This window comes from Sus scrofa, chromosome 14, assembly GCF_000003025.6.
Source record: "Sus scrofa isolate TJ Tabasco breed Duroc chromosome 14, Sscrofa11.1, whole genome shotgun sequence".
Lineage (NCBI taxonomy): Eukaryota > Metazoa > Chordata > Mammalia > Artiodactyla > Suidae > Sus > Sus scrofa.
The window spans coordinates 105871920-105894551 of NC_010456.5; the positions used below are offsets into that span (position 1 = coordinate 105871920).

At 37.6% G+C, this 22632-nt stretch overlaps 1 protein-coding gene across 7 annotated transcripts in view; it reads left to right on the top strand.

Annotated features, from left to right (window-relative positions):
* Positions 1–22632, top strand: part of TBC1D12 (TBC1 domain family member 12) — a 113603-nt gene that overhangs the window by 65536 nt on the left and 25435 nt on the right. For 4 of the 7 annotated variants that reach the window (XM_005657433.3, XM_021074011.1, XM_021074013.1 and 1 more), the window contains one exon: positions 21716–21831. In XM_005657433.3, the coding sequence (XP_005657490.1) occupies positions 21716–21831 (116 nt within the window). Of the gene's footprint in view, positions 1–1740; positions 1793–6729; positions 6768–21715; positions 21832–22632 lie in introns of all 7 variants that reach the window. The other 3 variants (XM_013990464.2, XM_021074015.1, XM_021074014.1) reach the window with 2 other exon arrangements.

Consider the following 22632-nt stretch of genomic DNA (forward strand, 5'->3'; position numbering starts at 1 on the left):
CAGTGACAATGCTGGCTCCCCAATCACTAGGCCATCAGGGAACTCCTTGTGGGAAAATTTTTTATATTGTTAGAGGCAAAGAACTGGAAAGGAGTTGTAGTTTGCAGATACTTTTGTTATTTGATTCTATAATACATAGTTTGTGTATTAAAGTTATAGTAAAAGTTGTACTCATTCTGTCATTATGTTAGACTCGTAATCATGTTAGGTTTAAAATTACAGTAAACAAAATTGTGCTGATAACTTTGCCAAAATGCAGTTTATTAAGGCACTCCTCTATGCCAGAGGGTGATGAAATGTTTTGTACCAAGATTTCAGTTAACTTGCTTTATGGGGTGGGTTTTATTTCTTCTGGAATAAATCAGTGAAGGCATCCTTTTCAGTTATACCCTCTCTGCTCCAAACATGATGATGATTTCCCTGGCTCTTGGGTCAAGTGGTAAAAGAGAGCCTCTTTATCTTGGGCAGACAGGGTCTTGAGGTGATAGAGATGTCCACATGGATAGTTTCTTAAATTTCTGAAATGTTATTCTGGCTGTCTGTAACTGTTCACAGAATATAGAAATATGAGAATTTACTTGCTGACATGAGTTTAACATTAACCCCTTTAGGAGGAGTAATCTTACTGTTCACTGAAACTCAAAAGTCAAGTCAGTGTGTATATCAGACTATATTGGCTTTCACATTGTCTTTAAGAGAGAAGCTTTCTTCGCCCCAGACCCCATATTTTACTTCAAGAAGCTAATCAAAGATTCCTGCCCCCCTCCCTTTGAACCCATAGACTGATCTTTTCTCACATTTCCCTCTTAGCATACTTTCTTTCTGGTGAATCCCTTTGGATACAGAGCCCACCAACTTTCTGTGTGACCTCATATTAGCAAGCTCTAAACCTTTTGTCTAGCAGAACTTGAAGGATAAAATTCTTTAATTGATCATAAATTCTTCTATAAGAGTCTCTGGCTTTCATTTCAGTGAATACACAACTTATTTAACATATATTGACTGTGTATAATACAACAGGCATAGTTCAGGTTCTTATGAAATAGGTAAATATAAGTCCTAGCCTTTCAGTTATTCTGTACAATTGTGGGGAGGAGGGGAAAGGTTCATATATAATTTTAATATAGTGCAGTGAGTGCTGTAATAGAGTTGTGAACACAGTATGAGAGTAGAGATGACGAGTGATTAATTCTGTTCAGGGTGACATGCAGTTTGTGTTCTGAAGTGTCCTAGTAGGAGGTCATCAGGTAGACAAGATGGGGAAAGCCATTCCAGATAGAGAAAATTGAGTTAGCAAACAGGAATGCATAAGACTGGTTTAGCTCAGTATTAATTAGGTCAGTATTTTAGGATTATAGAGTAGATGGTGAAGGTCATTAGCCACAAGGGTTTTAACTAATTAGTACGTTGGATTTTAACAAAAATAATTCTAAGTAAGGCACAGAGACATCAGATTCATATATTAGAAAAATTCTGGAGGCATTGTGGTAGTTAAAGTAGAAGAGAGTGGGTTTGCGAACAAGGGCATTAAGATTTATTGTAGTAGTCTATGATTCTGCTCCCAAACACAGTGGATTGCGTAGAGAATATGTTAAAAAAAATAAAAAAATAAAAAAACAAACAAAAAAAACCCCAGATCCCTCAGCCCCAATCTTTGAGTTCTTAATGCCAGTTTTGTGTTTTTCAGTTCTTATGTTTATAGTTGTTTCTTTTTCAAATCTGCTATATCACTTTTTACAGTTTACAGTTCCCTGCTGAAATTTCAAGCTTGGCCTTTATCTCCTTAAACATAGTAAGTATAGTTTTTCATAGCCTGTGTCTGGTAATTCCAATGTCTGGAAATTCTATAGGTCTGTTTATACTGAATGTTGATTCCGCTGGTTTTTGTTAGCAGATGCTATTTCATCTCTGTCTGAGCCTGGTTACCTTTGCTTGGGTGCTGGATGTAGTATTTGAAACATCATATGTAGAAAACAATTTGAAGGCTAAGATGATACCATCCCTCAGAGATTTGAATTTATGTCTCTTAGGTCCCTTATGGCACTAGATATCTAGTTTTTTTGTCCATTCAAACAAGATAAAGCTCAGATGTATTGTGTTTTGGCCATTTTTATTAAATGGCATCTTTTTAATTGTTAAAGAAAGCATCTTTGCATCCCTGGGGTAAAATCCAGGTAGTCAAAGTTGTTATCCATTTTGTATGTTATTGGATACACTTTCCCTTACACATACATGCATGCATACATACATGCACACAATTATTATTATTTTTAATTAATAAACTTTATTTTTAAAGCAATTTTGGATTCACAGCCAAACTGAGCAGAAAGTACAGAATTTCTGTATTCCTCTCTCTCCCCACAGGTATACTCTCTCCTGCTATTGACATCCCACACCACAGTATGGTACATTTGTGTACAATGTGGTACACAGTCAGTGAACCTATGTGGACATATTACTGTCACCTAAAGACCACAGTTTACATTAGGGTTCACTCTATCGTGCATTCTATGGGTTTTGACAAATGTATAATGATACGTATTCACAATTATAGTATCATGTAGAATAGTTTCACTGCCCTAAAAATCCTCTCTGCTTTCCCTGTTCATCCCTCCCCACCCCCGCAACCCCTCGCAACCAGTAAAAAGACCAGTAGTCTTTTTACTGTCTCCATAGTTCTGCCTTTTCCAGAATGCCACACAGTTGGAATAATATAGTAATGCAGCCTTTTCAGATTGGTTTCTTTCACTTAGTAGTATGCATCTAAGTTTTCTTCATGTCTTTTCATGGCTTAATAGCTCATTTCTTTTCAATGTTGAATAATATTCCACTGTCTGGATATATCACAGTTCATTTATCCATTTGCATCTTGAAGTACATCTTGGTTGCTTCCAAGTTTTATCAGTAATGAGTAAAGCTGCTATAAATATTTGTGTTTATTTTTGCAGATGAAAGTTTTAATTTGGGTAAATATCAATGAATCTGGTTGCTGAATCATATGATACTTTAATTTTATAAGAAATAGCCAAACTGTCTTCCAAAGTGACTATACCATTTCGCATTCCCACCAGCAATGAATTAGTGTTCCCCTCGCTCCACATTCTCCCCAGTAGTTGGTGTTTCAGTGTTTTGGATTTTAACCATTCTAATAGGTGTGTGGTATCTGATTCTTGTTTTAGTTTGCAGTTCTGAATTAATGTGTGAAATAGAACATATTTTCATATGTTTACTTGTTATCCGTATATTTTATGGAAGTTTCTTGTCTGATCCTTTACCATTTTTTATTGGGTTATTCATTTTCTTATAATAATAAAAACTGAACTCAGTACAATTTTAAGAGTTCTTTGTATATTTAGTATAACAGTTCTTTATTATATGTATCCTTTGCAAGTTTTTCCTCCCAGTCTGTCTTGTTTTCTCATTCTCTTGACAGTGTCTTTCACAGAGCAGAGGTTTTTAATTTTTAAGTTTGGCTTCTTAATTATTTCTTTCATGGATTGTGCATTTGGCATTCCTTCTAACTAAAGTCATCACTGTACCAAAAGTAATCTAGATTTTCTCCTATCTTATAATAATTTTATAGTTTTTTGTTTTTTACATTTAGGTCTATGATCCATTTTGAGTTAATCTCTGTGATGTGTTTAAGATCAATGTCTAGATCCATTTTTTTGCATGTAGATGTCCAGTCCTCCACACTATTTGTTGAAAAGACTATCTTTGCTTCATTTTGTTGCCTCTGCTCCTTTGTCAAAGATTGACTGATTATGTTGGGCTATTTCTGGGCTGTCTTTTTTTTGTTCAATTGATTTATTTGTTTAGTCTTTTTTTAGTACCACACTGTATTGATTACTGTAGTTTCATAGTAAGTCTTGAAATGTAGTTTCATAGTAAGTCTTGAAGTCAGGTGTGTCAGTCCTCCAACTTTATTATTCATCTTCAATATTGTGTTTGCTATTCTGGGTCTTTGCCTATACATTTAAACTTTAGAATTACTTTGTCAGTATCCACAAAGTCACTTGCTGGGATTTTTATTAGGCTTATGTTAAATCTGTAGATCGGTTCTGAAAGAACTGACATCTTGACGGTACTGACCCTTACTATCCATGAACAGGGACCGTCTCATCATTTATTTAGTTTTCTATAGTGTCTTTCATCAGAGTTTCATAAATTTTCTCATGTAGATACTGTATATATTTTGTTAGATTTATATCGGTATTTCATTTTTTGGATACTAATGGAAATGTTAATTTGTTTTAAAACTCAAATTCCATTTATTTGTAGCTGTTATATAGGAAAGTGCTTAACAATTCTTATATCCTGCAACCTTACGTATTAGTTCCAGGAAATTTTTTTACTGTTCTTTCAGATTTTCCATGTAGATAATCATAGCATCTGCCAACAAAAATAGTTTTATTTCTTTCTTTTCCAGTCAGTATAACTTGTGTTTCCTTTTCTTGTCTTTAGCTGGGACTTCCCATACAAAGTTGACAAGCAGTGGTGGGAGAGGACACCCTTGTCTTGTTCCTGATCTTAGTGGCAAAAGTTTGAGTTTCTCATCATTAGATATAATAGTAGCTGTAGGTTTTTTGTAGGTGTTCTTTATTGAGTTGAGAAGTAACCTTATGTTCCTACTTTTTTGAGAATTTTTGTCATGAATGAGTTCAGTTTTGTCAAATGCTGTTTTGGTATTGATAGGATCTTGTGATTTTTTTCATTTTTAGCTTGTTGATGTGATAGATTACATTAATTGATTGTCAAATGTTGAGCCAGTTTGCATCCTTGAGATAAATCCCACTTGGTCATTGTATATAATCCTTTTTATACACTGTTTGATTCAGCTTGCTAATATTTCATTGAGGATATTTGCATCTGTGCCCCTGAGAGGTATTGGCATGTAGATTTCTTGTATTGTCTTTGTTTTAATATTAGAGTAATGCTGGCCTCATAGATTAAATTAGGAAATATTCCTTCTGCTTCTGTCTTCTGGAAGAAATTGTAGAGAATTGATGTAATTTCTTCCTTAAATGTTTCTTAAAATTTGCCAGTGAACCCATCTGAGCCAGGTGCTTTCTGTTTTGGAAGGCAATTAATTATCAACTCAGTTCCTTCTTTCCTCCCTCCTTTCCTTCCTTCCATCCTTTCATCCTCCTTCTTGTGTGCTTCCTTTCCTCTGTCACTCTTTCCCTTCTTCTCTTTCTTCCTTCCTTTCATTTTTTTCTAGCTTTCCTGGAGGTGTAATTTTTGTAATATTTTTAAATATTTCTCAGTGCACTTGCTTGCGTGGCTACTGAGGAGAAGTTGAATGTAATTCATATCTTTGGGATAGGAAGTATTTTTTTTAAACTTCCGGCTTTTTTCAAGATTTTTTTTTTTTTTTTTTTTTTTTGTCGTTGATTTTCTACAGTTTAAAATGATATGGCTGGGTGTAATTTTTTGGGCATTTATCCTAGTTGGTGTTCTGAACTTCCTGGATCTGTGGTTTGGTATTGACATTAATTTGTAGAAATTCCTTGTTATCATTGCTTCAGCTATTGCTTTTGCTCCTTTTCCTCTCCTTCTTTTGATACTCCCATTACCCATATATTGGTAGTTGTCCTGTAGTACTGAGATATTCTGTTCAGTGTTTCTTAGACTTTGTTCTCTTTGTTTTTCAGTTTTGGAGGTTTCTAATGAGAGATCCTCTAGTTTCTAATGAGAGATCCTCTAGCATTTTTTCCCTCAGCTGTTTGCAGTCTGCTAATGAGCCCATCAAAGGCATGGTTCATTTTTGTTGTAGGGGTTTTTTAAATGTATTTATTTTTTCTTTTTTTAACAATAATTTTTATTTTTTCCATTATAGCTGATTTACAGTGTTCTGTCAGTTTTCTACTGCACAGAAAGGTGACCCGGTACATGTGTACATTCTTTTTTCTCACATTATGGTTTTTTTTTAATCTCTAGCATTTCTTTTTCATTCTTTCTTAGAATTTTCATTTGTCTGCCTATATTATTCATCAGTTCTTGCATGCTGTCTACTTTTTCCATTAAAGCCTTTAGCATATTAATTATAGTATTTAAAAATCCCTGCTTTACTAATGTTGACATTTCTAACATATCTGACTGGTTCTGATGCGTGGTCAGTCTCTACTCTTTTTTTTTTTTTTTTTTACTTTTTAATATGTCTTGTAATTTTCTGTTGAAGAGTGGATGTGATGTGCTGGATAAGAGGAACTTTAGTAAATAGACCATTAGTAATATAGTGATAATGTCGGGGGGAGGAAAATTGTTGTATATTCCTGTGATTAGTTCCCAGTCTTGGTGATCCTGTGGCCCTGGACTGTGAACTTCACCAGTGCTTCTCAGTCTCCCTCCCTACTTAGGTGGGAGAGGATAGCTAGAGTGGGCTGGAGTTGGGCACTTTCCTTTCCCTGGGAAGCTTAGGCTCTGATAAAACCCCAACAGATTAGGCTCTAGTGAAATAGTTTCTCCTTTGTTAACGAAATGCTCTAGTGTATTTCAAAATAGTTCCTTTTCTCTTTCTGCTGGAAGCACATGGGTTTTTTTTGTTTTTGTTTTTATTTATTTATTTTTTTCTCTGACCATCACTGTCAGGGCCTGATGAGAGTTCCAGAGGTAAAGCTTGCAAAGGTGTGTGGGACTGGGTTCTCTTGGAGTTTTAGCTCTCAGACCTGTTCACATTGAGCCTCCAGCAGTTCGTCAATTACAGTTCCTATTTTTCTACCCTGGCAGTGGTTTCCACAGACATTTCGTCATAGATTTCTACTCTGGTAAGTTGTGATTCTCTATATTCATTTATCTGTTTCTCATTTTGGGGGCAGCAGTTTTCCCTGTGACCTCTTGTCTCTGAGGAATCTAAGAAGAGTTATTTGTTTGTTTTAATTTGTTCAGCTTTTTACTTATTAAATGGGTTGGTAACTTGTAAGCTTTTTATGTGCTGGAGCAGAAACTAGGAGTTCAAATGCTAGTATTTTTTTTTTTTTTGCTTTCTTTTTTTTTTTTCTTTTTTTCTTTTTAGGGCTGCACCTTCAGCATATGGAAATTCCCTGGGCGAGGGTTGAATTGGAGCCGTAGCTGCCATCCAAGTCCACAGTCACGACAGCACTGAATCTGAGCCACATCAGCAACCTACTGCTGCCTCTTACAGTAACACGGGATCCTTAACCCGCTGAGTGAGGCCAGGGATCAAACCCCCATCCTCATGGATACTAGTCAGTTTCTTAACCCACTGAGCCACAATGGGAATTCCAACCTCCATTTTCATTTGATATACTGGTCTGTAATTTTCTTTTAGTATCTGATTTTGGTGTTGGGATAATGCTGGAATCACTAGGTGAATTGAGAGCTGTTTCTTCTTCTCTATTACAAAAGAATTTGTGTAGATAGTATTTTTTTTCTTCCTTAAATGATTGATAGAACTTGGCAGTGAAATTATCTAAGCCAGGGTTTCTTGACCTCAGCACTGTTGACATTTTGGGTCATGTAATTTTTCTTGGGTGGAAAGGTGGATTCCTGTGCAGAGTAGGATTGAGCAGCATTCCTGGCCTCTGCCGAGTAAATGCCAGTAGCCTCCCTTCACAGTTGTGGCAATCATAAATGTCTCTAGATTTTTGCCAGACATTCCCTGGGGCCAAAGTTGACTTCACTTGAGAATTACTGACATAAACCAAGAATGCTCAGTTTTTTGTTGTTGTTGTTGAATAGCTTTTTAATTATAAATTTAACATTTTAATTGATAGAGGGCTGTGACATCTTCTCTTTCTTCTTGAGTCAGTTTTGGTTTACTTATGTCTTTCAAGAGTTTTTTTTTTTTTTTTGTCTTTTAGGGCTGCACTCACGGCATATGGAGGTTCCCAGACCAGGGGTCCAATTGGAGCTGTAGCTGCTGGCCTACACCATAGCCACAGCAACGCCAGATCCTTAACCCACTGAGTGAGGCCAGGGATTGAACCCACGTCCTCATAGATGCTAGTCAGGTTCATTAACCGTTGAGCCACAACGGGAACTTCCTTTTGAGAGATTTTTACATTTCATCTATGTTGTTGGATTTATTGGAATAAAATTGTTAATATTCTCTTATCCTTTTAATGTCTACTAGTCATGTGACATGGACAAAGATTATGTTTCATACATTCCTGATTTTAGTAATTTGTGTTTTCTTTTTTCTTAATTTTATCAGAAGATTATCAGATTTATAGACCTTTAAAAATAAACACTTTTTTTCTCACTGACTTTTGCCTCTTTCTCTATCTCATTTATTTCTGCTCCTTATTATTATTATTATTATTTGTCTTTTTTCCTTTTCACCTTTTCTAGGGCCGCTCCCGCAGCACATGGAGGTTCCCAGGCTAGGGGTTCAATCAGAGCTGCAGCTGCCAGCCTACACCAGAGTCACAGCAACACCAGATCCGAGCCACGTCCATGACCTACACCACAGCTCATGGCAACGCTGAATCCTTAGCCCACTGAGCAAGGCCAGGGATCAAACCCCCAACCTCATGGTTCCTAGTCTGATTCGTTAACCACTGAGCCACGACGGGAAATCCTCTGTTCTTTATTATTTACTTTCCTCTTGCTTTTGGCTTTGTGTTTTCTAGTTTCTAAAAGTAGATCATTTATTTTAGACCTTTTATCTTTTTGATGTAAGTGTATTAAGTGCATTTCCCTCTAACTGTGCTTTATTTTTTATTATTTTGGTTGATGTAATTTTTTATTATTATTACAGTTGATTCACAGTGTTTTGTCAAGTTCTGTTGCACAGCAAAATGACCCAATCACACACATTTCCCTGTACTGTACAGTAGGATCCCATTGCCCATCCATTCCAAATATAACAGTTTGCATCCTAAAAACCTCTCAAATGCCCATCCATCCCACTCTCTCCCTTTTTTACCTTGGGAATCCAAATCCGACCTCCTTGGCATGCTAACTGTGCTTTAAGCTGCATTTCACAAATTTCAGTATTTTCATTTTCACTTGATTCAGAATGTTTTCATTTCCTTTTTTTTTTTTTTTTAAGGGCCATGCGTGTAGCATATAGAAGTTCCCAGGCTAGGGGTTGAATCAGAGCTGAAGCTGCCAGCCTACACCACGGCCACAGCAACATGGGATCCGAGCCATGCCTGTGACCTACACCACAGCTCACAGCAACACCGGATCTTTAACCCACTGAGTGAGGCCAGGGATAGAACCTGCATCCTCATGGATACTAGTCGGATTCTTAACCCACTGAGCCACAACGGGAACTCCTGTTATTTCTTTTGTTCATGATTATTTAGAAGTGTGTTGTTTTAATTTCCAAATATTTTAGTTTTCTCAGATTTATTTCTGTAAATAATTTCTAATTTAATTCCACTGTGCTCATATAGTATACATTATGCAATTTCAGCCTTTTTCAATATATTGAGACTTGTTTTATGACCCAGATATAGCTTGTCTTAGGAAATGTTCCTTGTACACTTGAAAAGAATGTGTGTTCTGTTGCTCTTGGGTTATTGTTGCATAAATGTCAGTTATGTCATGTTAGATCATAGTGTAGTTCAAGTATTGTATAATTTTCTGTCTATTCTATGAATTACAGAGAGAGAAGTGATAAAATATCCACCATAATCTTCTTGGCTATTTGTCCTTTTGCTCTTTTTCTTCTCCTTTGTTTTGAAGCTTTGTTTTTATGCCTTCTTGATGAATTGACACCTTCACCATTAATGTAATGTCTTTTTTGCCCTGGCAATGGATCTTACTGTGAAGTTTTTGTCTGACTTTAGTATAGCCACTGTAGCTTGCTTTCTGTTAGTGTTTGGATGATGTTTATTCTTCTGTCCTTTTACTTTTTATCCATCTTCATATTTAAGTTGGTTTTTTTTTTTTGTATGTGGGATATATTTGATATCCTCTTTTTAAATGGAGTTTCATTTAATGTCATTTATTGATATAACTTAGTTTAAATTTACCACCTTGGTACTTTTCAAATTGTCTCATCCGAGTCTTTTTTTTTTTTCCTCATTTCCTGCCTTCTTTTGGATTAAAGAAGTATTTTAGCTACTCCATTTTATATCCACTATTAGGTGTACCTCTGTTTTAGGTGGTTGCTCTTGGCCAGCAGTTCTCAAACATTTTATTTTTATAACTGCTTTGGATTCTGGGTATGAAGACTCTCAAAGAGTTTTTGATTATGGGGATTATCTGTCAGTTATTACTGTACCCAGAATTAAAACTGAAAGATTCAGATATTTTGATTCACTTAAAAATAGCAATAATAAAGTCATTACATGTTAACATAAGTAATATAAATATAGTAATATATAGTATATTTATGTTACCTATTTTTTAAAATATTTAAAAAATACAGCTGATGGGAAGAGTGGCATTATTTTATATTTTTGCAAATCTCTTTAATGTCTGGCTTAATAAAAGGAGGTTGGAGTATCATATCTACTCTTGCATTCAGTTTCTTGCTTATATGTTTTTTTATTTTAAGTATGTGAAGAAAATCTGGCCTTATTCTGATATGTAGTTAGTAAAGGAAAGAGCATTTTAATAGCCTTTTCAGATAATTGTGGCTATTCTTTAATACTACCCCAAAACTCTTAAAGGTAAGTTGTGTTGTGGAATCTGAAATCATATAACTCTGTTGTAATAAAGTCCTTTGGTTTCTCTTGCACTTTGAATGGATGTGTTTACCCATACTTGGTTTTGTAATATCATGCACTGGCCATTTGGAAAGTATTGGTTCACCAAATTATGCAGGTCATCCACATGTAACATTTCATTATACAATAGCAAATATATAATAATATCACCACTAATCTCATCTGGAAAAAATTAAGTTTTTGCAGAATTTTAATTTTCACTTTAATGATTGACTCTTATTGGCAGCACTTTCTTTCAGTTGCTTTCCTTGGACTCATTGGATCACTTCATCTTTTTCTCTTTTTTTTAAGTAAACTTTTAATTTTAGAATACCTTTAGATTTACAGACAGGTTGAAAAGAAAATAAAGTTCCTGTGTACTCACTTAGTTTTCTCTAATGTCAACATCTTGCATTATTTGTCAGAACTAAGAATGCAGCATTGATACATTTACTATTAACTAAACTCCAGACTTTGGATTTCACCAGTTTTTCTACTAATGCACTGTTTCTGTTTCAGGATACCACGTTTTATTTCATTATCATGCTTCTTGGCCCTTAACAGTTTTTTAATCTTTCCTTGGTTTTATGACCATGACACTTTAAGGAATACCAGTCAGATATTTTCCAAAATGTCCTTTAGAAGAAAATCTACCATTTATTTTCTGCCCTCAGTATTTCTGACACCAACTGTATAGGGTTTTTCCACATTGACCAATTCTTCAACACTAGCTGAGTATCCTACAGTTCAATACTGATGCTCTTTATGTGGAGTTAATGTCAGATACAACAGGTAAGGCCTTAGTCCTACAAGACGGCCTCCCACTTTAAATGCCAGTCATAACTCTGGGCTTCTAGTACTCCTGACAAAAAACCGTAAGTTGGAGGTGCCTGTAACACCCTTCTTAAGTTCGATAATTTGCTGGAACCACTCACAAAACCCAGGGAAACAGTTGACTAACTGGATTACCAGTTTATTATAAAAGGATACAACTCATAACAGTCAAATAGAAGAGATACAGAGGGCAAGGTATATGGGAAGGAATACGGAGTTGCCAGGCACTCTCTGAGTACCTCACCCTGCTAGCATCAAGGGATGTTCATCAACCCAGAAGCATTCTGAACCACTTTAGTTAGGTTTTGTTTTTGTTTTTGCCATACCTGCAGCATGCAGAAGTTCCCAGGCCAGGGATTGAACTTGTACCACAGCTGCAGCCCAAGCCACAGCAGTGACGATACTGGATACTTAAACCTCTTGTGCCACCAGGGAAGTCTTAGGATTTTTTATGAAGGCCTTACTAAATAGGCATATTTGATTAAATCATTGGTCATCAAATGATTAACTCAACCTCCAGCACCTGTCCCCTCTCCACAGCTCAGGGGGTAGAGCTAAAAGTTCTAACCCTGCAATTGCATGGCTGCCAGGTTGGTACCCCTGACACCCAGCCCCCATTCAGAGAATACCCAGCATTCTGCCAATAGTCATCTCATTAGCATACAGAAAGAAACTTATTGCATCCACATTAGAGATTTCAAAGAGCTGTCTGCCAGGAAGTGGGTAGAGACCAAATATATATTTTTTATTATGTCACATCCTCAAATTAGGTTTGTCTGATGATTTGCTCACAACTTGTCTAGGGTTATGCTTTTTGGGGAGGAATACCATGGAGACGAAGTGCCCACTTTGTTTAAATTTGAGAAAGTGTCTACCAGATATTCAAGTCTGAGTAACTATAATTTGCTGTTGGTTTTTCTTTTAAGTAAAAACAGCGTTCATAATAACAGGGATTTGTCCAGTTCACTGCATGTATGATTGCACATGTGATTTTCCTCTACTCGCCCTTGTATTTTGGTGTGCAGCATAAGACCATTATGTATACTTCTTATGTCACATACAGTATTTAAGAAATGTGGAGTTCCCGTCGTGGCGCAGTGGTTAACGAATCCGACTAGGAACCATGAGGTTGCGGGTTCGGTCCCTGCCCTTGCTCAGTGGGTTAACGATCCGGCGTTGCCGTGAGCTGTGGTGTAGGTTGCAGACGCGGCTCGGATCCCGCGTTGCTGTGGCTCTGGCGTAGGCAGGTGGCTACAGCTCCGATTCAACCCCTAGCCTGGGAACCTCCATATGCCGCGGAAGCGGCCCAAGAAATAGCAACAATAACAACAACAACAACAACAAAAAAGACAAAAAGACAAAAAAAAAAAAAAAAAAGAAATGTTGGAGTTCCCATCCTGGCACAGCGGAAACAGATCTGACTGGGAACCAAGAGATTGCGGGTTCGCTCCCGGGCCGCTCTCTTGGGTTAAGGATCTGGCATTGCCATGAGCTATGGTGTAGGTCGCAGACAGGGCTTGGATCTGGCATTGCTGTGTCTGTGGCATAGGTAGGCCAGTGGCTACAGCTCCGATTAGATCCCTAGCCTGGGAACCTCCATATGCTGCTGGTGTGGCCCTTAAAAGACAAAAAAAAAAAAAAAAAGAAAGAAAGAAAGAAAAAGAACAAAAAAATGTTTACTCACAGGTCAAGATTTAATATAGTTATTCTTACTGTTTTGTCATGGACAGTCTTAAGTCCATACCCCTTAACTGAGTGTGTATCAGGAAGAACACAGCGATTTATAGTAGTTTAGTCTCATTGCCTTGATTTGTGCTAGAGCAGCAACAGTTTTATTCAATATTGCTTTAGCAAAATTAGTGCTATTATCAACACTGACAAAGACAAACTGTTAGCACTATTAGACTTTGCAGACATCATAAAACCTTCTCTGGAACACTGTTGAGAACTGCTTCAGGAGTTATCATAACCTGTTATCATAACCTATCCTCAAAAAACATCATACAACTTTGAATACAGTGTAATAACTTTACAACACTATACTGCCCATTTTCTGCCTTCTGACTTTGTGCTAAAATCCCTCAGTACACTATTATTATTATTTTGTTTCCTCAATATTTAAATTTATTGATGTATAGTTGATTTACAATACTGTGTTTATGCTGGCATTTTTTGCTTTAAGTAGTCAGATATCCTTTAAAAATGACTTTTTATATATTTTTGTATTGATCTTTTCTAAGGTGTTTTTCTATTTTTACTATTTTTGGTGTTTTTTATTTCTTTGTGTAGATTCATGTTTTCATTGATATATTCTTTCTGCCTGAAAGATTTCCTTTAAAATATCTTATAGAGCAGGTCCACTGGGAATAGATTCTCTCAGGTTTGTCTGAAAACATTTTTGTTGTGCTTTTATTTTCCAAAGATATTTTTTCTTTGTATAGGATCCTAACAGGGTTCCCCCCCCCATTATTTTTTTTTTCTTTCAGCACTTTAAAGATTTTTCCATTGTCTTCTGACTTGCATAGTTTCAGATGAGTCTGAACGTTCAGGTCTCTCCTGAATATTCTGTGTATTCAGTGATGACTACATTCTGGTTAGTGGGAATGTGAATACTTCTCAGCTGTGGGTGAGGTCTGGGAACTGTTTTGTTTGCTGCTCCCCAGTAATTGTTCTTTCCCCAGAGGTTGTTTTTTGCCCAGTGTTGTAGTGTTTTGCCTTACACATGTGCAAGTTAGTATTTAGCAAAAGAATCAAGAGTACTCCTGTGCAGATTTCTGGAGCTCTTTCTCAGCAGAGTGCTTTGGGCAGGGGTCGGGGGAGGTCTTTTTTATGGCTGCACTTGCAGCATATGGAAGTTCCCAAGGTAGAGGTTGAATTGGAGCTGCAGCTGGCTGGCCTACACCACAGCCACAGCAATGCAGGATCCCAGCCCATGACTGCGACCTACATACACCTCAGCTCATGGCAATGCCAGATCCTTAACCCACTGAGCAAGGCCAGGAATTGAACCTGCATCCTCATGGACACTAGTCGGGTTCATTAGCCACTACAGGAACTCCTCAGTTGAGTGCGCCCTTTTTTGCTACTCTGACTGACAAATTCTGGCACCCCCCTTTGACTCTTCTAACTAACCAGTCAGGCTTTCTTCAAGTTCTGCCTTGTACTGGAGGTCCAGAACTGCCCCCAGGAGTGAGCACTAGGCTCACCTTATTTGTTTCCCCTTTGTCTGGGATCACAGAGGTTGTTTTCAGATAGAACATTGGTGTGAATTACTCAGTCCACCAAGTGGAAATCCACCCTGTGTTTCTGAAGAATTTTTTGTCTAACATGTATGTATGACTTTAAGAGTGTAGATGAAAGTCAAAAATACTTAAGTTTCTAATTACATATTCAAATCACATGTATAATAATACATGAAGAAATAATGCCTTTTTATTCAAATCTGTCTACATACATCTTTGATGTCATTATGTTCAAGATCATTGACCCAGATTTGTAGTCTTTAACCTCAGAGCACATTATCTTCACTTGCTTCCAAGTTGAAGATTTATACAGTGCTTTTTAAGAGTCTTAGCTTGTTATGGGAAATTGTGTCTCAAGCCACAAATTTCTAGATGGATTACACTTTTCTTTTATTTGTTCTATCAGCCTAATCTCTTACTATATTATTTTTTAAGGTAATGTTTATAAGGCTCTTTATGATAGTTTGCAACTGAATGGTTATACCTCCGAGATCCTTGCTTACTTTGTGTTCATTTTCTTCCTCCCCTACTCCAATTAAACAAAACCACCACCACCACAACAACAAAAAAACCTCACTGGTTAAGGATCCAGTGTTACTGCAGCTGTGGCACAGGTTCCACCTGTGGTACAGGCTCAGTCCCTGGGCCTGGGAACTTCTAGTTGCTGCAGGCATGGCAAAAAAAAAAATCTTCTGAACTAGCACAGACTGAGATAATTTCAGGATAATGCACCTTTTCTAAATAGTTCTTTGCTGTTCAAATTAATAGAAAGCACCTGTAATATGAGAGGTTATTAAGCAAATGTGCTCTCTTTTCTGAGAGATTATTTTAAGGAAAAACATGTTTTCATTTATGTGAACCTAGTATTTCTTTGCTTTGGAGTTGTAAGTCCTTTTTCTACTTTATGCTCATGGAAATAATAGCACTTGCCTGCTCTCTTTTGATCAGGCTTAGAATTAATTGCCTTTTTGACTCAAATTTTCTTACAGTAGCTAGAATAAATTATACTGCAGATATTTGCCAACCTGCCCCAGCACTGGTTTCATCTACTATTCTAGTTACCCCAATTAAACATATTTTATAGGACAATATTTTGAGTGGAAAATGAATAAGTTAAACTTGTAAAAATATGGAGTTCCTTAGTGGCTCCATGGGTTAAGGATCTGCATTGTCACTTCTGTGGCTGGGGTCACTGCTATGGCATGGGTTCAGTCCTGGCCTAGGAACTTATGCATACCTTGAGTTCGGCCAAAAAAGCCCAAGGTTTTTTTTTGGTTTTTTTTTTTTGTGTGTGTGTGTCTTTTTAGGGCTGCACCTGCAGCATATGGAAGTTCCCAGGCTAGGGGTCAAAACGGAGCTACGCTGCTGGCCTACGCCAGAGCCACAGCGACGCCAGATCAGAGCTGTGTCTGAGACCTCTACTACAGCTCACAGCAACGCCAGATCCTTAACCCACTGAGTGAGGCCGGGATTGAACTCGCATCCTCAGGGATTACTGGTCAGGTGTTACCACTGCGCCACGATGGGAACTCCTGAAAGCATTTTTATGCTAAGCATTGGTGATAGGAAGTGCTAGAATACAACTTCTTTCTTCTTATCATGTGAAAAATATTTGAGTGACAGTTCTATATAAATCTCATTTGTAAGGTGGATACATAAATGATATTTATGTACTTGATTGTGTGTTGCCTTTCACAACACTTGTGTTGTACTTGTTTAGTTAATTTTTTCTTCTGCCAACATTCAATTGCTGTTCTGTGCAAGTCGTTTTACATGTAAATGTGTTTTTTTTTTATGTGTTTGTGGGAGAAGGTGAGCATGACCTCTTACTCCTCCGCCATCTTCCTCCGCCCGCCCCCCCCCCCCGTTACTTTTTAATAAAAGACTTTTCTTTTCACAGCCGCACTGTAGCATACGGAAGTTCCTGAGCTAGGGGTTGAATTGGAGCTACAGCGGTGGCCTATGCCACAGCCAGGGCAATACTGGGTCCGAGCTGCATCTTCAGATCCTTAACTCAATCCCTGAGTGAGGCCAGGGATTGAATCCACATCGTCATGGACACCATGTCAGGTTCCTAACTGACTGAGCCACAGTGGGAACTCCAGACTTTTCATTTTTTTGTTCAGACTTTTTCAGTGACTCTCCACTTTTTTGTTCATCATGAAGTCCAAATATTTTTCCCAATGAAAGGCCCTGTAATTTAGCCTACCCTTTATTTGCCGTCCTTTTTCATATTCAGTGAGATTAATGTGTTTCCCTAATCCATGCCTTTGCTGCTCCTGCTGGCTTGTTCTTTCCAATCCTTTCTGTTTATATAATTAAATACCTGTCATTTTTGCCCGAGTTCTGATCCCAACTCACAGTAAAATCTTTGTCAGTTATCCACCATATACTATAAATGATTTATCTTACAAACAACTACTTTATTTCTTGTAAGAAGAGTCAGTTAATAATGAATAATTTAAAGTAAGACAGGAGTTCCCGTCGTGGCGCAGTGGTTAATGAATCCGACTAGGAACCATGAGGTTTCAGGTTCGGTCCCTGCCCTTGCTCAGTGGGTTAATGATCCGGCGTTGCCGTGAGCTGTGGTGTAGGTTGCAGACGCGGCTCGGATCCCGTGTTGCTGTGGCTCTGGCGTAGGCCAGTGGCTACAGCTCTGATTCGACCCCTAGCCTGGGAACCTCCATATGCCGCGGGAGCGGCCCAAAGAAATAGCAAAAAGACAAATAAATAAATAAATAAATAAATAAATAAATAAATAAAGACAAGTGCGGAGTTCCCTTTGTGGCTCAGTGGAAATGAATCCAACTAGGAACCATGAAGTTGTGGGTTCGATCCCTGGCCTTGCTCAGTGGGTTAGGGATCTGGTGTTGCTGTAAACTGTGGTGTAGGTTGCAGGTGTGGCTTGGATCTGATGTGGCTGTGGCTGTGGCTGTGGCTGTGGCTGGTGGCTGTAGCTCCGATTGGACCCCTAGCCTGGGAAGCTCCATGTGCTGCTGGTTCAGTCCTAAAAAGCAAAAATAAATAAATAAATAAAAACCAAAAAAATAAAGTAAGACAAATGCCCTTTATTCCTAGTTCAACCCTCAAGAGAACCTTTTTTTTTTTTTTTAATTTTTGGCCACAATGTGCAGCCAAAGTGTGGGATCTCAGATCCCAGACCAGTTATTGAACTTGGGCCACAGCAGTAAAAGCACTGAACAGAAGCTCTTAATAGTTCAAATTCCTTTATATTTTTCTATGTATACTTGAGCATTTACAACTTTTGGGTTATCACTTTTTTTTTTCTTTTTGTTCATGCCCACAGCAGATGGAAGTTTCCAGGCCAGGGATCAAAACAAGCGAAGTTGCAGCAGTGACAGTGCCAGATCCATAACCCACTAAGCCACCAGGGAGCTTCAGTTATCACTTATTTTGACTACCATATAGGAGAGCACAATTCTAGAGGCTTAATCATGTTTGATTTTTCTTTTGACAAGAATACTTAAAAAATAATAGGATGTACTTCATATTGCATCAGGAAACACACTGGTTTTTTTATAATGTTTAGATGAATCAGTGATTGAGGAATTGTTGTTAGCTTGATCTACCTATTTTAAAATTTAGCCCTTCATTGCATGATTTCACCTCTCTCACTAAATAGCCTCTCTCATTAATAGTCACAGATAGCTACTTGACTGACCGCTAATACATAGTAAGGTAATAGATTGTTAAAAAGGACAGGCTCCAGAACCTACCCTGCCTACCATTTATGACCTTCAGAGAGTGACTGCACGTCTTTGTGCTTAGTTTCCTCTGCTGTGCGTTATGTGCCTCATAGGGTTGTTTCAAGTATTAAATGTGTTAAGTTTAAAACAGTACATATATTGATTTAGAAGTTTTATGTTGCAGTCTGGTACTGGCATTTGTTTGCATGGAAAATACTTTATTGGATAGTGTTCATTGCATTCTGTCTGGCAGTGAGGTCAGGTCACATTGTAGGAAAACAAAGTGCCGTTTAAGTAATAACAACCTCATACATATTTAGCATCTGTGATCTTTAAACAAGATAAACATTAGCAGAAAAAGAGATGTGTTACACTCGAATTTATAATGTAGAAAAGAAACACTGATTATAATTACTTGTATATCCTAGGTATTAGGAAAGAAAATTTCAAAAGAGCGAAAGAAATGAATGATTACATGGCTTTTGACACTGAAAGTTCTTTGGGATGGGAGTCAATAAAAATTTACACGGTCCTAAATAATTTGCAAAAAAAGTCTCTAAAAATCCAATGCAGTGATGTGAAGGAACTCTTAAAATGAACAGCATGTATTTAGCAGATGGAAGGGGGGACATAGAACTAAAGGCAGTTATAAAACAATAGTACAAACTTTTAACATTGGCAGAAACCATAAACCTTGAAGTTTATAAGAAATGCTTAAGACAGGCATACATTTTTATTTTATTTTATTTTATTTTTTATAATTTTTTTTATTTTCCCACTGTACAGCAAGGGGATCAGGTTATCCTTACATGTATACATTACAATTACATTTTTTCCCCCACCCTTTCTTCTGTTGCAACATGAGTATCTAGACATAGTTCTCAATGCTATTCAGCAGGATCTCCTTGTAAATCTATTCTAAGTTGTGTCTGATAAGCCCAAGCTCCCGATCCCTCCCACTCCCTCCCCCTCCCATCAGGCAGCCACAAGTCTCTTCTCCAAGTCCATGATTTTCTTTTCTGTGGAGATGTTCATTTGTGCTGGATATTAGATTCCAGTTATAAGTGATATCATATGGTATTTGTCTTTGTCTTTCTGGCTCATTTCACTCAGTATGAGATTCTCTAGTTCCATCCATGTTGCTGCAAATGGCATTATGTCATTCTTTTTTATGGCTGAGTAGTATTCCATTGTGTATATATACCACCTCTTCCGAATCCAATCATCTGTCGATGGACATTTGGGTTGTTTCCATGTCCTGGCTATTGTGAATAGTGCTGCAATGAACATGCGGGTGCACGTGTCTCTTTTAAGTAGAGTTTTGTCCGAATAGATGCCCAAGAGTGGGATTGCGGGGTCACGTGGAAGTTCTAGCATACATTTTTTTAAAGTAGTATCAAATAAGAAAGATTAAGCTTCAATGGAATGATCAGATATTTAAAAGGAATGGAACTATCAGTTCGTATTTTGCAACTGTCAAATTCAGTAAGAAAAGATAATATTTAGGAGTTCCCGTCACGCAGCGGAAATGAATCTGTCTAGGAACCATGAGGTTGTGGGTTCGATCCTTGGCCTCACTCAGTGGGTTAAGGATATGGTGTTACCATGAGCTGTGGTATACATCACAGACAAGGCTCGGATCCTGCGTTGCTGTGGCTGTGGCATAGGCTGACAGCTGTAACTCTGATTGGGCCCCTAGCCTGGGAACACCCATATGCTATGGGTGCAGCCCTTAAAAAAACAGCAAAAAAAAAAAAAAATTAAAAGAATTATAGGCTATGGTAGGAAAGTAGCTAGTTAGTAAGTGAAAACATTTGATCACTTTAAGTGCATTTAATTTTCTTCATCTAAAGTAATGTCTTCCTTAGCTGCCTATGAGCTTGCTGATATGCGCAATCACTGAGTAATTCTTTGAGAATGTCATGAAAAATATATTTGTTGTCTGGAGATGATCAAACACTAGTTCAATTTTTTAATTTTTTATGATTTATTTATTTTTTCTTTTTCAGCCACATCTGTGGCATATGGAAGTTCCCAGGCCAGGGATCGAATCTGAGCCACAGCTGCAGCCTGTGCCACAGCCGTGGCAATGTGGGATCCTTAACCCACTGCACCAGGCCAGGGATCAGACCCTCACAGCACCACAGAGACAATGCCAGATCCTTAACCTGCTACACCACAGTGGAAACTCCTTTATTTTTTTTAGAAAACGAAAAATGTGGGTTCTGGAAATTCTAAGCCAGTAATCATCTTATTGATCTTTTGCAAATTTCTAGAAATAAATTTCAGCAGAAGCTTGTGAACATTTATGAAAAAATGCCTAAGTGTAGAAATTTAAATGTGTCCACCAAAAACGTGACACTGTTAATTTCATTTCTTTAAAGAGAATTATCAATTCAGTCAAATGAGAAAAATAGTGTAGTAACAGTTTCTTAATTTTAGTGGAGTATTTGACAGTCTTTGGCCATATTTTTGCATGAGATAAATTGGTTAATTGTTTCAATTTAGAGTAAGTAGGTAGGTATATAATAGGTTCAGAGTAGGTTGAAATCCAAAATCAGTGTTTGACTTGAGGTTCAGTATCTTTTTTTTTTTTTTTTTTTTTGGTCTTTTTGCCTTTTCTAGGACCACTCCAGAGGCATTTGGAGGTTCCCAGGCTAGGGGTCGAATTGGAGCTGTAGTCACCAGCCTACGCCAGAGCCACAGCAACGCAGGATCCGAGCCGCGTCTGCGACCTACACCACAGGTCACGCCAACGCTGGATCTGATCCTTAACCCACTGAGCAAGGCCAGGGACCGAACCTGAAACCTCATGGTTCCTAGTCGGATTCGTTAACCACTGAGCCATGATGGGAACTCCTGGCAGTATCTTTCTTAAGAGAGATCCTCAGAGTATTACAACGGAATTATGTGTACCTCATGTCAACATTTCCATTATTGATCTGGCTGAAGCTTTAGAAAGTAATGTTACCTGCTTGTAGATTTTTCAAAGATGGATTTGGATAGCTGATACTACAGAAAGCAAGCAGGAACATCTTCCTAAAACCTTACCTAGTTAATCTAGTACATTTCTGTCTTCCCACTTCTTTTGACATACTTTCATACTTTACATATGGTATAAATTCAGAATTTAGATTGTTCCAGGGGAGGGAAATGACTTTTCTGGTCTGCCTGATATTTTTACCAAATTAATGTATGAATTGTATACATTCCTTATTTAGCATAATATCTTTAATTGTACAGATTTAGTTAATACAAACTGAAAATTGGAAAAATCTCTGCATAAGCATATATTAATCTATTCTAGGAATATGAAGCACGAACAGGGAGAACCTGTAAACCACCCCCTCAGTGTTCTAGACGAAAGAATTTTGAATTTGAGCCCCTTTCTACTACTGCCCTGATTCTTGAGGATCGACCATCGTAAGTATTTTAGTTATCATCAGGGACACTGTTGTGGGTTTTTTTTTTTTTTTTTGTCTTTTTGCCATTTCTTGGGCTGCTCCCGCGGCATATGGAGGTTCCCAGGCTAGGAGTCGAATCGGAGCTGTAGTCACCAGCCTACACCAGAGCCACAGCAATGTAGGATCCCAGCTGCGTCTGCGACCTACACCACAGCTCACGGCAATGCTGGATCCTTAACCCACTGAACAAGGCCAGGGATCAAACCTGCAACCTCATGGTTCCTAGTCAGATGCGTTAACCACTGAGCCATGACGGGAACTCCCAGGGACACTGTGTTTTAAACTTAAATTTAATTTTGTGTATTATTGTTTCACTTAAAAGCTATCAAGAAATTTTATTTTAAAAATGGGTTTGTTAAAGAAAAATTTTTTTAATCCCAACAATGAATCCTAAAACTAATAGGGAAGAATTGTTGGTCTCCAAGCTTTATGTATATTTTCTGGAAGTCTCCATGAGCCAGTGTATGAAACATAAAATCTCGAATTTTTATATCTATTCCTGTTTCAGCCTTCCTCTGCCTTATCTTTTTTTAATTGAAATATAGTTGTTGTAAAATATTATGGTAGTTTCACCTGTACTGCATACTCATCAAATTGACATTTGATCATTATGATCACGGTAAGTCTGGTAGCCATCTGTCCTCATGCAAAGTTAATACAGTATTATTGACCGTATTCCTTATGCTTTATATTACATTCCTGTGACTTATTTATTATGTAACCAGAGGTCTGTACTTCTTAATCCCTTTCACTTATTTTG